The sequence below is a fragment of the Physeter macrocephalus genome, chromosome 11 (genome assembly GCF_002837175.3).
Source record: "Physeter macrocephalus isolate SW-GA chromosome 11, ASM283717v5, whole genome shotgun sequence".
In the NCBI taxonomy this organism is placed as follows: domain Eukaryota; kingdom Metazoa; phylum Chordata; class Mammalia; order Artiodactyla; family Physeteridae; genus Physeter; species Physeter macrocephalus.
Window position 1 is genome coordinate 167,227,271 of NC_041224.1, and position 14,757 is coordinate 167,242,027.

General features: G+C 39.3%; 1 protein-coding gene across 3 annotated transcripts in view; it reads right to left on the reverse strand.

Moving 5' to 3' along the window:
• GALC (galactosylceramidase) overlaps window positions 1-14,757 on the reverse strand; it is a 67,403-nt gene that overhangs the window by 1,716 nt on the left and 50,930 nt on the right. For 2 of the 3 annotated variants that reach the window (XM_028496287.2, XM_007121987.4), the window contains 5 exons: window positions 14,109-14,259; window positions 12,696-12,876; window positions 8,483-8,646; window positions 6,775-6,851; window positions 161-1,161 (listed from right to left, as the gene is read on the reverse strand). In XM_028496287.2, coding sequence (XP_028352088.1) covers window positions 1,015-1,161; window positions 6,775-6,851; window positions 8,483-8,646; window positions 12,696-12,876; window positions 14,109-14,259 — 720 coding nt within the window. In that variant the 3' untranslated portion in view covers window positions 161-1,014. Of the gene's footprint in view, window positions 1-160; window positions 1,162-6,774; window positions 6,852-8,482; window positions 8,647-12,695; window positions 12,877-14,108; window positions 14,260-14,757 lie in introns of those variants that run through there. The other variant, XR_003682126.1, reaches the window with a different exon arrangement.

Here is a 14,757-nt window from a genome sequence, read left to right on the forward strand (position 1 = left end):
AATTGAGTTATTTGTAGTGAGGTGGATGGACCTAGAGTCTGTCATACAGGGTGAAGTAAATCAGAAAGAGAAAAACAAATACCGTATGCTAACACATATATATGGAATCTAAAAAAAAAAAAAAAATGGTCATGAAGAACCTAGGGGCAAGATGGGAATAAAGACGCAGACCTACTACACAATGGACTTGAGGATATGGGGAGGGGGAAGGTAAGCTAGGACAAAGTGAGAGAGTGGCATGGACATATATACACTACCAAATGTAAAACAGATAGCTAGTGGGAAGCAGCCGCATAGCACAGGGAGATCAGCTCGGTGCTCTGTGACCACCTAGAGGGGTGGGATAGGGAGGGTGGGAAGGAGGGAGACGCAAGAGGGAAGAGATATGGGGATATACGTAAATGTACAGCTGATTCACTTTGTTATAAAGCCGAAACTGACACACCATTGTAAAGCAATTATACTCCAATAAAGACGTTTAAAAAAAATTTTTTTTAATAAAAATAAAATAAAGGTAATACGAGCAACAACAACAACAAAAAAAGCAGTATTTCCAGTGTTCCTCAACTTCCTGTTACAGCAGCATTACCCATGACGAGGACACCAGCTCACTAGACACACAGTCAGCATGAACAGATACATCACAGTGATGATCAAGTCCTTGTCATCCGCATGATCACATGCAAATAAGATGACGAGAGCTACCTCAGCATTAACACAAGGCTTCAAGGTCTGAACACCCAAACCACTCTGCAGGACGGGACCAACGTACCTAGTGTCCTATCTATGGGACGTATCAGGTCATATTAAAGATTCATCTGTTTCCCCTTGGAATTCTAAAAAAAAAAAATCTTCCAGATGATGAAGCAAAAATGTATTTTTCTCCTCATTTACTCTCCATTATTTATAGCTTCCAAAAGGCTCCTATATTGATCCCTCAAAACCAGAAATGGCTCTGAACCAAAACCAAAAAGAAAGAAAATCCAGAGAGTGTTCTATGGCACTCTGTGAGTACTAGTGTATGGCTTCCACACGAAAGTTGTCAAACTGTGCAAATTCAAAGGAGTGAGTTCCAATCGCGGCCCAGCCATTCTTCGGAAAGTTCACAGAGACGTTTTTCCAGAGAGGCTTGCCATTCAGCGTGCCAGAAGAGAAACGACCCTGGAGTGGGGAGAAACACATCCCTTAAAGACACGTGAAACTGATCCTCTGAAGTCTGTTTCTTAATGGATGCCCCACCTACTTAGTGCAATAAATATCCTTCTCACTTAAGATTTACCACAGCAAAATGATTCCACAAGTTTGAGCAAAAGTTTGAAATACAGAAAAAATTTTCTCAAAGGAAATTCTTATCTATTTATATAAACAGATTCCAAGGTACAAGAATACCTCAATATTTCCTTGTACTCCACCAAAATGCTGTAAAACCTGCAGAAATGTAACACTTTTCATAACATTACGATAAAATTTTAGATAAAAGTTCACTAAAATAAAAAAACATTTGTCATTTACACGTAGTGGCATGTACATGCATTGTATTGACAGCTTACAGCCACCAGCTCTTCAGACAAGACTGCTAGGGTGAAAATTTTTTATTTATTTATTTATTTATTTTAAAGGTTTTTCTTTTTTATTTATTCATTCATTCATTTATTTGGTTGCACCAGGTGTTAGTTGTGGCTCGCCTGCTCCTTAGTTGCAGCTCGCCAGCTCCTTAGTTGTGGCATGCAAACTCTTAGTTGCAGCAAGCATGTGGGATCCAGTTCCCTGACCAGGGATCGAAGCCAGGCCCCCTGCGCTGGGAGTGCAGAGTCTTAACCGTTGCGCCACCAGGGAAGTCCCTCAAAATGTTTATTTAAGGTCTTCATTAAGGAGCCTCAGCCCAGCTGGGAGAGGAGTAATTAACCTTCGTTTTATTGTTTTATCCTCATGTACAGAATACCACTTCAAAGTTATATCAAGAGCCTACCCTTAAGTTAGAAAAACAGTAACCATCAGTTAAACTGATGACTGGGGAGAGGCGGGGGGTTGAGTGGATGGAAGAAGAGAAATATCCACAGGAACAACTTACTAGTCACTGACAGAGAAAGATAAAAATAATGTCCTCCTCAGACAGCTGCCATTCCTACTTAGCTAAGTATCAGGCACACAGCTCTTATTATCATTATTATAGCATGCTTATGAGCATATATCCACAGCACACTCATTCCAGCTACATTTAAAACTAGCTAATTTCAAAGGGTGAAGAGCAAAAGATCCAAAGCACTAGGCCAAGAATCAAAATAAAATCTGCTCTTAAGTCATAAAATTATAATGGAATGGGCCTTCATTTACTTATTTTATTTTATGGATGGAGACACGGTGACTTAATGAGACTAAAAATCAAAGTCACCGATTTACCAGCAACGCTAGGACTTGAATTTGAGTTGCCCAACTCCACATTCAGGGCCACACACATTTCTGTTACTACACACCTGCACAGCTACCTTCAGCTCTAGAAGTGCTTATTGAACATCTTCTGCCACTTAGGGGATAGTGAACATTAACACTGAGCCAAGGAGCTTATGCACACAAATTATATTAAGCACTAAAGCTCATCCTCCCCTGCCCCTCGGCCCCCAGGTGTCAGCCAACCTATCCTCTGGCAGCTCATCACACAGGCCAGTCACAGCAGTGCCCTGTGCTCAGACTTCCCACCACTCAGCTCTCAGCTCAAACATCACCCACTTCAAGAGGCCTTCCCTGACTTCTCTATCTAGAGAATCTGGCAGGGAAGCTACTTTATTTCATTATCTCACTTTTCCTTCATAATTTTATTTATTTGGAGCAGGAGTGAGCCAACCATGGCCCACAGGCCAGCCACCTTTTTTTATAAATTAAATGTTATTGGAAGACAGCCACCGCCATTCATCTACCTATAGTCTACGGCTCCTTTCTCACTACAAAAGCAGAGCTGAACAACTGCAACATAGACCATAGGGCTCACAAGGCCTAAAATATTTACTCTTTGGCTCTTTAAAGAAAAAAAAAAGTTTAATAATCCCTGTCCTAGAAGAATACAGGCTCTGAGAGAGCTGGAACCTTGTCTATCTTGTTTCCTGCTGTATCCCCAGTACTTAGAACAGTGCATGTAACAGATGCTTAATAAAAATGTGTCGAATGAAAAATAAAAAAATTTAACTCTAAAACAACCTACAGAGCTTACCTCCATTTTACAGATAAGGAAACAGAGACTCAAAAATTTGAAATAACTTGCTGGAAGTCTCAGCATATATCAGTAAGGAAATATGAATGCTGAACTGTCTGGTTCCCAACACACCTACTCCTAAGAATATTAACTTGACTCAGTAAAGTGCTCACCACATATTGGGTACTGTACCAAACTTTCATATATATATATATTTACATATGATACCATTCAATCTGCATAAGGGTGTGTCTTCATGAGATTAGGATGGTAAAACAGAAGCGGAGCAACATAAAATATCTTCAAGTGACTATTAATAGACTTCAAAGTTTATCATTCTAACCCCCACGCAACAGCACTAAGATAAAGCATCTGATGTGTGCTGAGAAGAATTCAAAAATGGCCAATTTCAAAACCATAAAATCCTCATATTAGCAGTAATTTGGAAAATGAACATCATAAAAGATGTTGTTTTGTTTTATTTTTCATTTATGCAACAAATATTTATATGCCAAATGTTGCTTAAGTCACTGGGAATTTAGGATGAACAAGAAAAACAAGGTCCCTGCTCTTATACAGCTTATATTCTAGTAGAAGGAGACATACAAACACACACGATACCTAAGAGCTAAGCGATGATAAGTGGCATGTGAAGAATTAGAGCAGGTGGATGTGACGATGGGTGCCTCAGAGACCGTTCTGGATTATGTGCACAGAGTTGAGATGCAAGGGGGAAGCAGAATGCCCAGAGTTGGTGGAGCAAGAAATAATGGGGTCGGGGGTGGAGCAGGTGTAAGTCAGCAATATCCCCGTCCATCCCAGTAGCAAGACCAGAGCTAATTTCTAAACATAGTAAATCACATTACATAAAAGACACACCAGAAGAAAACAGCTGAAATAGCTCAAAGTGGCTGTGTCAGAGGAGCAGAACACAGAATGGAGTGAGGCGGCAGGAACAGCAGTGAGGAAAGAGGCAGGTGTTTTTGATAAGCCCTTTTTTTAAAACATGTATGCAAAATATCTAATAAAATTAAGGAAATTTACCTTTTAAAATCCTATTCAAAATTTCAAAAAATTCATAAAATTACTAAAAATAAGCTTAACAAGTAATGTGGAAGAAATACAAAAATAAAACTGAAGGACATAGTGGGAGAGCTTAATAAATGGTGAGATGCAGCATGTTCTTGTTACCATGTTCTTGAATGGGGAAACACACTATTCTTCTTTTTAGAAAAAAAGTCTTTATTGAATGTGTTACAGTATTGCTTCTATCTTATGTTTTGGTCTTTTGGCCACAAGGCATGTGCGATCCCAGCTCCCCAAACAGGGATCGAACACATACCCCCAACATTGGAAGGCGAAGTCTTAACCACTGGACCGCCAGGGAAGTCCCTGGAAAGACATTATTCTAAAATAATATATTATTTTTGCCCAAATTGATGTATGTATAAATTCAGTGAAATACTAGCAGCATTTTTCATGGAATTGAAAATATGTTTTAAAAATTCAAATAGCAGAGTAAATATACTATTGAAATAGCAAAGGTAATTTTTAAAAAGAAATAATGAGGAGCTTGCCTCATGGATATAATGAGGATATATGGATATAATGAGGATATCCACTCATTCATTCTACAAGGGCTCTTGCTCTGACTGTGTGTGCACCAGGCACTATTCTAGGTGCCAGAGAGCCAGCAGTGAATAAAACAGACGCCTGTCATTAAAGGAGCTTGGTTTTAGCGAACGGAGCAGGACAAACACACAGCAATCAACAGAACATGTAAGATGTCAGGAGGTTAACAAGAGCTTCAGAGAAAAACTAAGGACGGGAAGAGGGGCAGAGGGTGAGACAGGGTGCTATCTTATATAAGGTGGTAACCCTGAAGGAAGTAAGGGAGAAAACCATGTAACCAAAGATTTTAGAAAGTAAATACAATTTAAGGTGTGATATTGGATAATAACCAATAAATAACCAGAAATAAGCCTATGTACACACGATGATTTGTTATGTCGAAAACATGGCTTTTAAATCATGGGCAAAAGGACAGTCTATGTAATAAATATGATGGCTATCCACTGTTTTTAAAAAATTATGTTGGGCTCTTCTCCTTATGAACCACAAATACATTCTAGATGGATTAAAGACTTAAGCATTTAAAAAAATCCTAAACTTTGTTTGGTTTTGGGGAAAAAATGTTCCTGACCTTGAGAAAGGGGAAGGCCTTCTTAAATAAAACATAAAGGCAATGAAAAAAAGTGAAATATATGACAGTGGCAAAATTTAAAACTTCTATTCACGAAACATACCATAAGCAAATTGAAATACATGTGACAGAATAGAAGCAAATATTTGTGACATATATAACAGACAAGTTACTACCCAGAATATATAATAAATTCATACAAATCCATCAGAAAAAGACAACACAATAGGAAAATGAGGAAAGAGTGTGAATGGGTAACTTCAGAGAACAAAAAACACAAATAGCCAATAAACATAGTAAGATGTGCAACCTCCCTAATTATCAAGGAAATAAAAATCATGTCTATTAATTTGAAAAAAACCTTTAAAATCAGTAATATCAAATATTATTATAACTGCTATAAAAATTGATATAGTTTAGCTAGCAATAGGGGCAGGATCTGTTAAAATTTAAAATCCAATTCCAAGACCTAATATCTGCCTAAACAAATAACAGCACATGTGTAGCCCCAAGAGGCACATAAAAGATGCCTCCCCTCTATCTGCAGGTAAGCCAGCCCTTACTGCCTCAGTTCACTGCAAAAGGGAAGAACTAGGAATGAGGTTATGCCCATCAAGTGTGGTTATAGTTATATAAACTGTGTTACACCCAAACTGGATTTTCAGTACATATTGTTACTGCCAGAAAAATTAGTACTGTCACTTTTGGTGGTTGAGTAAGAGAAGAGAACAAGTTCAAAAAGTTATCTGAATTCCATTTTCTATCTCTATTGTAACCTAAACAAAATTATGACAGGACTGTCTTAGCAGAGAGCAGTATATTATACAGAAGAATTTCTCTACACAGCATCCCTTGGAAGCATGTCAATCAATAACTCATGATCAACCAATAATTTTGACAAATATTTTTAGATTTCCATGATACTACAGTCAATCTGGTATCATCTCTGACAAAGAGTCATGGAAACTAACTTCTAAAAAAGTGTGCTTATAGCTGAAACCCAAATCATTCTTAACCATCAAAATATAAATGTATGTGACTTTGCTTATACCTATTAGCTCCAATAAGAATCTTGGTTTAAGAAAACTTAAAAAAAAAGTAGTTCAATTATTGACTCTGCCAATTACTCCTGAGTTTAAAAAACAAAAACAAAATAAGAGAAAAAAAATACTGGGGGTGATAAAGTCAGCTGCTGATGGTTCCCGGGTGGGTTTACCCAGACACACGCTATCATCCCAGGGACCGGTGGTTTGCTGGTATCATGGCAGACGCTCTGCCTATTTTCCACTATTTATCATACTTTCCCCCTTTGATAACAGAAAACATTAGAAAAGCACAAGAAAAGAATATTTTTACCTCAGGCATTCTGATCAGCAATACTTACATTAATAGTTAAAGTGAGTGTATACCATTTTTTTGCTGTAACATCAGCATGTCCTGAAGTATATATGATCCATCCAGCTGTAACACAAAGAGATTATCCAGTTGACGTATTTGTAAAATCTAAATCACAGAATCCCGTAACTCAGTGGGGGTTCTTAGGTGCATTTGTATGTAGTAAAGTCAGCCTTAATAAAGATCGACATTTCCATACCTACAACTGATTTAAAACAAAACATCCTTCATTCAGGCATCCATCCAGCATGCAGAGAGATCCTACTCTGAGCCACATGTGGGCTCACAAGAGAACGAGCAAAATAAACTTACAAACCAAGCATGGTACAATGACGCATTAGCGTGTATAGTTCAGGTCTGCATGTACACCTGATTGGATTGAATATGGAGAATAAGGAGGAATAGTCAAAACCTACCATAAGACTTCCAGCTAGTGCACCTGGCTATGTGGTAATAGCATTCGCTGAGAATTAGAGAGAAAATAATAAGTTAATTTTTTTTTTTTTTTTTTTTTTTTGCGGTACGCGGGCCTCTCACTGTTGTGGCCTCTCCCATTGCGGAGCACAGGCTCCGGACGCGCAGGCTCAGCGGCCATGGCTCACGGGCCCAGCCGCTCCGCGGCATGTCGGATCTTCCCGGACCGGGGCATGAACCCGTGTCTCCTGCATCGGCAGGCGGACTCTCAACCACTGCGCCACCAGGGAAGCCCTAAGTTAATTTTTAATGTATTATATTTGAATGCCTGAAAGCCAGGATGAGATGTCCAATGGGCAGTTTAAGACACAGAGCAGTGGGGACTGAAGTCAGAGATTTAAATCCCTAGCTCCAATTCTGCCACTACCTCATTTTGAGACCTTGGGTAAAGCAATTAACCTCTCTGGCACTCTCCTTTGGATTGGAAAATGCAAGGTACCTTCCAGATCAGTCATGGCTATGATTATGCAATTCCTATTCTAATGTCCTCATTACCCACTCCCTCTTTAATTTTTATTTTATTATTGGAGCCCTTTTAACCTTAGGAAGAGGCAAAGGGAACAAACTATAGGAGAGAAGATTTTTTTATTAATGCAGGACAGAAGTCAAGAGACTATGAATCAAGAAGAGTCACCACCAATAAGGTCTAGTTTCAACAGCGCGGTGTGTACCCAAACCAAAGTAAAGTGGATGGAATTCAACTTGAACGGATTCTAAGCACCTATTCTGGATAAAATACTATTCTACATAAGACAAGGACTGTTAAGATGAATGAGAAAAGTCCAGCTGTTTTCAAGTTATTGACTAAATTAGGAAATAGGAATTCTCCATCTTAAGCAAATCAATCCTTCCTTTTGTATTTCCATACGCACACCAGCAACATTCTTATAGTCTTGCTTTTATTTATAGTGTTTCCTGAGTATTCTCTCCCTACTACTACCACCACACCCCAATCTCTGATAATCCTACTCTGACAGCCTAGCTCAACTCTACAACACCTGAAAAGCTTGGCACAGTTTTCTCTTTCACTGAGCTGCCTCTGTCTGTACTAATTAACACTATAATTTTGAACCATTTGGCGTTTGCTTACACATGTCGAATCTCTTCTCAATTAGATGTTCGAACACGATGAGGCATAAAGCTCCTTCATTACTCCCATAAGTAACAGACAGATATAGAAACATATCACATAGTAACCATGTGCTATAGAAGAAGCCACTTACCTAGATCACCTGTAACTCTGTAGGTTCCATTTGCAAAAATCCAGAAGAAAACTCCCCTGGCACTTCTAATCAAAATACCACCTTTATTCACTCTTCCAGCAATGAACACACCTCCCTTCTCAGGGGTCTCTAGGTACACATCACACTTTACAGTCAAATTGGACCTGCAAAGTCAAAGTGTTAGTGCTTTTAATTATGTCATTTCAAATGTAGCACAAATGGCTCATTTCACAGTCACATGCTTCCAAACTTCTAATCAAGGTATGTGATTTGCTAAGTCCACACTTATACCAGGGATGGGCTTCATTGATGACGGTTTCAAGTTTTACATGACGGAAGTCAAGTCATTTCATTGCCTCTTTTAATGACTTACTATTGGAAAATAATATTTACTGTTTTCAAGCTTCTTAAGAATATATTTCCTATCTTTCTATCATAAAATAACTTCTCATTCTAAGAATATGAGAAGAAGCCATTTTTTCTAGGAATATGTAAAAGATAAGTTTCCACATCATTCTGAACAAAAAGGTTTATTACATTTCCATCAGCAAAGAGAAGCAGTGGAGACTATTATTATTATTAGGAGCCTCTGGGAGAACAAAAGCTGCTTTGAGGCTAATTTTTACACTTAACCCTAACAAGACACAGTCAACTCTACGTTGACTCTACGGTAGGGCTTTTCACACTTGAGCAGTATTGAAATCACCCTGGAGGGCTTATTCAGTTCAGTCTGCAGGCCCCACCCCTCAGGGTCCGATTCAGTAGGTCTAGGGTGGCCCCCTTGAGTGTACAGGTCTAACAAACTGCCAGGTGATGCTGATGCCTCTGGCCCAGGTCCTCACTTGGAGGACCGTTTTCCCTACAGAGTATGTAAGTCTGCGCAGAGGCAGTAAAACCCCGGTTTTGGTATCACTGACAGGAGATCAAAGGACGAGAAAGGTTCAGCCAACCAGGAACTACCAGAGCTTTAACAATGAGATCTCCTCCCGGCTTCCTTTTACAAATGCTACTGGATTCCTTCCGCAATGATATAACCACCCTAATCCAATATGACCTCTGAAAATAATTCCCCTCCCACTCAAATTCTAAGTGCAAATGGAAAAGCATTAGAAAGCTTGCACACAGTCAAGGGATAAAGCAAGCAATTTATCTAAAATAAAACGAAGAATGCCAAGAAATATATTTTGGAAATGGGGAGAAATTGGATCCAGAATTATGTGACTTTTACATTTCTCAGAGTTTCCTGTCAGTGAATTTTGCACAGTGAAATTTTACTTTGTAAAGGAAAACATAAAAAAGAAGCATCAGGACTTCCCTGGTGGTCCAGTGGGTAGGACTCTGAGCTCCCAATGCAGGGAGTCTGGGTTCGATCCCAGGTCAGGGAACTAGATCCTGCATGCATGCTGCAACTAAGAGTCCGCATGCTGCAACCAAGATCCTTCGTGCCGCGACTAACACCCAGCGCAGCCACAAAATAAATAATAAATGAATAAATATTTTTTTTAAAAAAAAAGAAGCACCTACAGCAGGTACACAACAATCAGGAAAATCTACATTTAATCATTTAATCAAAGCTGGGCTACTTTACAGGAAAATCAAATGCTAAGTAACTAAAGCCCAGTCTCTCTTGTATGTCCTCCCACAGCAGAGGGAGTTTTTCTCTCTGTAGATTATCACCAGCATGAAACCACCAAGGATCAGCCTTGTTCCTTACATCACCTACCTCCCTGCTGGCTCATCAGAAGTTTGAAAGTGCTACAGATCCTGTCAGCACCAAAAACTTATTCTATTTAGAGTTAGAGTGAGAGAAGACCAAATGTTTTCCTTTTATACATCACAGTCCAGAATAAGTGATTCTTGCATCACAACTTACAGGCAATTTTACAGATAATAAAACTGAATAAAAGTTTGGTTTAGTCTTCCACAGCCATAATCTCTTGGAAGTGCTGAGAGAACAAAAACCAGCCAATATAATTAAGCAAATTTGATCAAAAGGATGCAGAATTCAGGTCTGTGCAGCGAAAGATAATCTTGTGATTGTCCTCAGATCCCAACCAAAGCTTACTAACAAGATGGAAGTCTTTAACAGCTTTGGTAAAGTCTACCATTTATAGTCAAATTACTGTGTTGATACTTAACTAAATCTAAATATGAGAGAAGGTCTGTCGTAAACACAGTTCTAAGAACCGATGGCACTGTGCGCACATAGAGCCAATTTACTAGAATAGCACTATGGATAAACTCCACTAACTTACTAACTTTCCCTTTCCTACTCTCAGGAAGAAGACAATGATTAAAACAAGGCTGTGAGGTATAGTCCAAGAGCATGGGCTACAGCACCAAACAGACCTGGCCTCTTGCCCTGGTTCTGAAATTTAAAAGTATGGGATCTTGAACAAATCTTACCCCGAAGCCTCAGTTTCCCAGTCTATAAGGTAAAGAGGATGCTACCTTTGCCAAAAGGTAGCTATGGGAAGCTCATACCAGTGTTTAGTGTTACCCAGTTTTCATTCCCTCCTTTCCCTGCAATAAATGGGCATCACAGCCAGAGAACAGAAATGAACATGGGATATGTGTACATCTCTAAACAGATCTGGCTCCCTTGAATCCAGGATAGGATAATGCGAAAAACACAAAATAAACAGGATGAGACCAAATTTTAAAAGATCTTGGAAGTCAGGCATGGAAGTGCAGATCTGGTTCGGTAGCAGGAAAGAGTCACTGCATATTCTTGAGCAGTGAAAGAACACGATGAAAGTAGGGCTTAAGAAAGACAAAAACAGTCCTTTCTTGACATGCATAATTGCCATTTCCTGGTTCTTTTTCTTTCAGAATATGTCACTCTTTCCTTCTCTCCCCACTTTCCCCCATCCTCCTCTTCTCCACCTCCTTACACACTGCAATAGTAAAGACTGAGTATTGCTATTTAAATACCGCAAAACCTTTAAAGTTATGAAGAATTTTGTTGAATCTGTAGATGGTGCTCTACATCATCTCTCTACTACAATGAAAGAGTCTCTCAGTTTTTCTGGAGTCCCAGCCAGAAACAATAGATCTGGGGTTCAGAGAGAGCCCTATGTAGTGTTCATGAGCGTGGGGGATATGGGTTGTCACAGAAACTTAAACGCAGCCACCTGTCTTACTGTAAGACCATTAGTAACAAATGACGAAATCACAAACCCCGCTGACATGACCAGAATGTCCAGATAAAGTGTCTGGTACAGAGATGTTGGCATAAACAGTATTTCTGTTGTATAAAAAGATAAGCCATTGAAGTTACTCTAAATTAGGCAAGAATTCTTTACTCTATCCCCAATAACTCTCCAAGGAGCTGTAAGGGTTCTAGAAACTCTGGATAGGAGTTTCTTAAGACTTACTATCTGAGCTTGGGACTTATAGCAGGGAGTAAGGCAATACAGAAAGGATCGAGACTTTCTGCAGCATTCTACAGATAAACAATTCAAAGCTCTTTTCCAAATTATCTTCCCTTCCCTGCCCAATTTCCAAGCTACAGATATGGCTATTTGGTGACTTGACATTAATAGTTAACTATCACTAAGCCTGAAATGTTTGTGTTTTATGTTTCACAGTAGCATTGTACTAGTTAAAAGAAAAAATAGAAAAGAAACACCTAAAACAGTTATAATTAGTCAGTACATTGGAATTCCATAACTGATTTCTCAGTTTTGCTTTGGCCATTATATTCTGAGTGAAGAATAAATACATCTTCTCTCTTTATCAAATACCTAAATAAAAAAGTGGAATTCTCTAGCCAACTAAAAGCTGATTTGCTTTTTACTGTTGCCATCTACTGTCAACAAAAGCTAAAACAATGTAATTCAAGTATGAATCCAGCAGGTGGCAACACCATTTCAACAAATCAACTCCCTAGCAAAAACAAAAACAACATGCAAATCACAAAGTCTGCTTATAAATAAATTTTAAATTATAACTGGGTCCAAAAGTCCTCAATTTTTATATTAAAATCAGTCTGATCCTGTAACAATTACTATTAAATTGGGCAAATCTGAGGGAAGGACACTTAGGCAATAAAACAATTGGCTGGCTTATGGACACAACAATATTCGACAATTATAACACACCTATTAGGCTTTTGGACAGGAGAACTGAAAAGTCCTGGCTTCAGAATGTACCTGACAACATTACAAGGTTATTTCAGCCAGATCTACATAAGGATGTCAATTTTACATACCATTTGTAATCTCCTATAATACTGATGGTGTTGAATGCATCAGCAGCCCAAGTAATGGGCCTTTGATTGAGAACCTGGCGCAGTGTGAAGCGATGCTCTCCAGGGTCTTCAATATTCATAAAGTATTCAAATACACCAGTCTGATCAGCAAAATTCGGAGCTTCACTAAAAAATGGGTAATCTGTTCAGAACACAATAAATTGTTTAGTATCAAATCTTACAGAATCTCTCCTCTCTGATATTTTCTGGTACATTTTTATATACTTTTTAAAAGTTTTAAACAAGTAAATGATACTTATAAACAGTCAAAGTTTAGGGTTTAGGTTACTAAAGAGCTATTGATTTTTTTTTTTTTTTTTTTTTTTTTTTTTTTGCGGTACGCGGGCCTCTCACTGCTGTGGCCTCTCCCGCTGCGGAACACAGGCTCCGGACGCGCAGGCTCAGCGGCCATGGCTCACGGGCCCAGCCGCTCCATGGCACGTGGGATCCTCCCGGACCGGGACACGAACCCGTGTCCCCTGCATCGGCAGGCAGACTCTCAACCACTGCGCCACCAGGGAAGCCCCATATTGACTTTTATATCGTACTTATTAAGTATCAATGTGACCAATTTGACCTACAGACTTTACATACTCAATCCATGCAACGGCATAAGAGGAAAGATCATGAGTTCTGGAATAAGTAGACCTGGGTTCGGATTCTAGCTCAGTCGGTTCCCCAGGCAGGTTGCTTAACGGCCCTGACTTAACAAGTTTTCAGCTTCTCAAAGGTACGAAAGCAGTATGCATTCAGTAGAAACTGTACCTCAACTTCTGAATTTTGATCAGGATGCCCTCCTGTGATGCCGGTAGTGGCAGCAAGCTGCAGTGAGCCACACCCCCATCAGCCATGCAATCACGAGGGTGAACAACAGATACACTCAGAACCATTCTGTACCCAGACAACCACTTTGCTTTTCACTTTCAGTACAGTCTTCAGTAAACAACATGACATATGCCACACCTTATTAGGCTTCGTGTTAGATGATTTTGCCCAACTGTAGGCTCACGTAAGTGTTCTGAGCACATGTAAGGCAGGCTAGACTGAGTTATGAGGTTTGGTATTTTTGACTTATGATATTTTCAACTTACGATGCATTTATCAGGACCTAACCCCACCGTTGAGTAAGGTCTGTATAACTTTCATTCCAACAATAACCTCTACATTTTTTCTGGCACTGAAAATCACAGGACCCTCAAGTTGCGATTTATCTTGAAGTAACACAAAAATTAGTTCCCGTTTACCACGTAGAGATGTAGAGCTAAATTAATGTAGTTCTCACAACCACTCCATCAGGCACCGGTTTGACAGGTAGAAATCTATCCACTACTGCTGAAATTGGAAACCAAGTTAAGTTTCAGTACAAAAACCTACCGACATTGAAGTCATCCTTATAGACAGAGGGAAAGGGCTGGGACTTCGGAGGCAGCAGGTAACTGCCTTTGCTGCCGGTGGTGAGCGTGGTGAGTGTGAACAGCTCGTCCTCTCGCAGTTCCAGCGTGAAGCTGCCACCGCTGTCTAGGAGCTGAGAAAGAAACGATGCTGTGTTCAAGCCAAGTGCTTTGGCTCATCTCATTTGGGTCAAATAGCTTTTTTAAAAATAAGCTTAAAGGATACCATAAACAAGACCAAAAGACAACCCTCAGAATGGGAGAAAATAGTTGCAAATGAAACAACTGACAAAGGATTAATCTCCAAAATTTATAAGCAACTCATGCAGCTCAATTACAAAAAAACAAACAACCCAATCCAAAAATGGGCAGAAGACCTAAATAGACATTTCTCCAAAGAAGATATACAGATTGCCAACAAACACATGAAAGAATGCACAACATCATTAATCATTAGAGAAATGCAAATCAAAACCACAATGAGATATCATCTCAAACCGGTCAGAATGGCCATCATCAAAAACTCTACAAACAATAAATGCTGGAGAGGGTGTGGAGAAAAGGGAACACTCTAGCACTGCTGGTGGGAATGCAAATTGATACAGCCACTATGGAGAACAGTATGGAGGTTC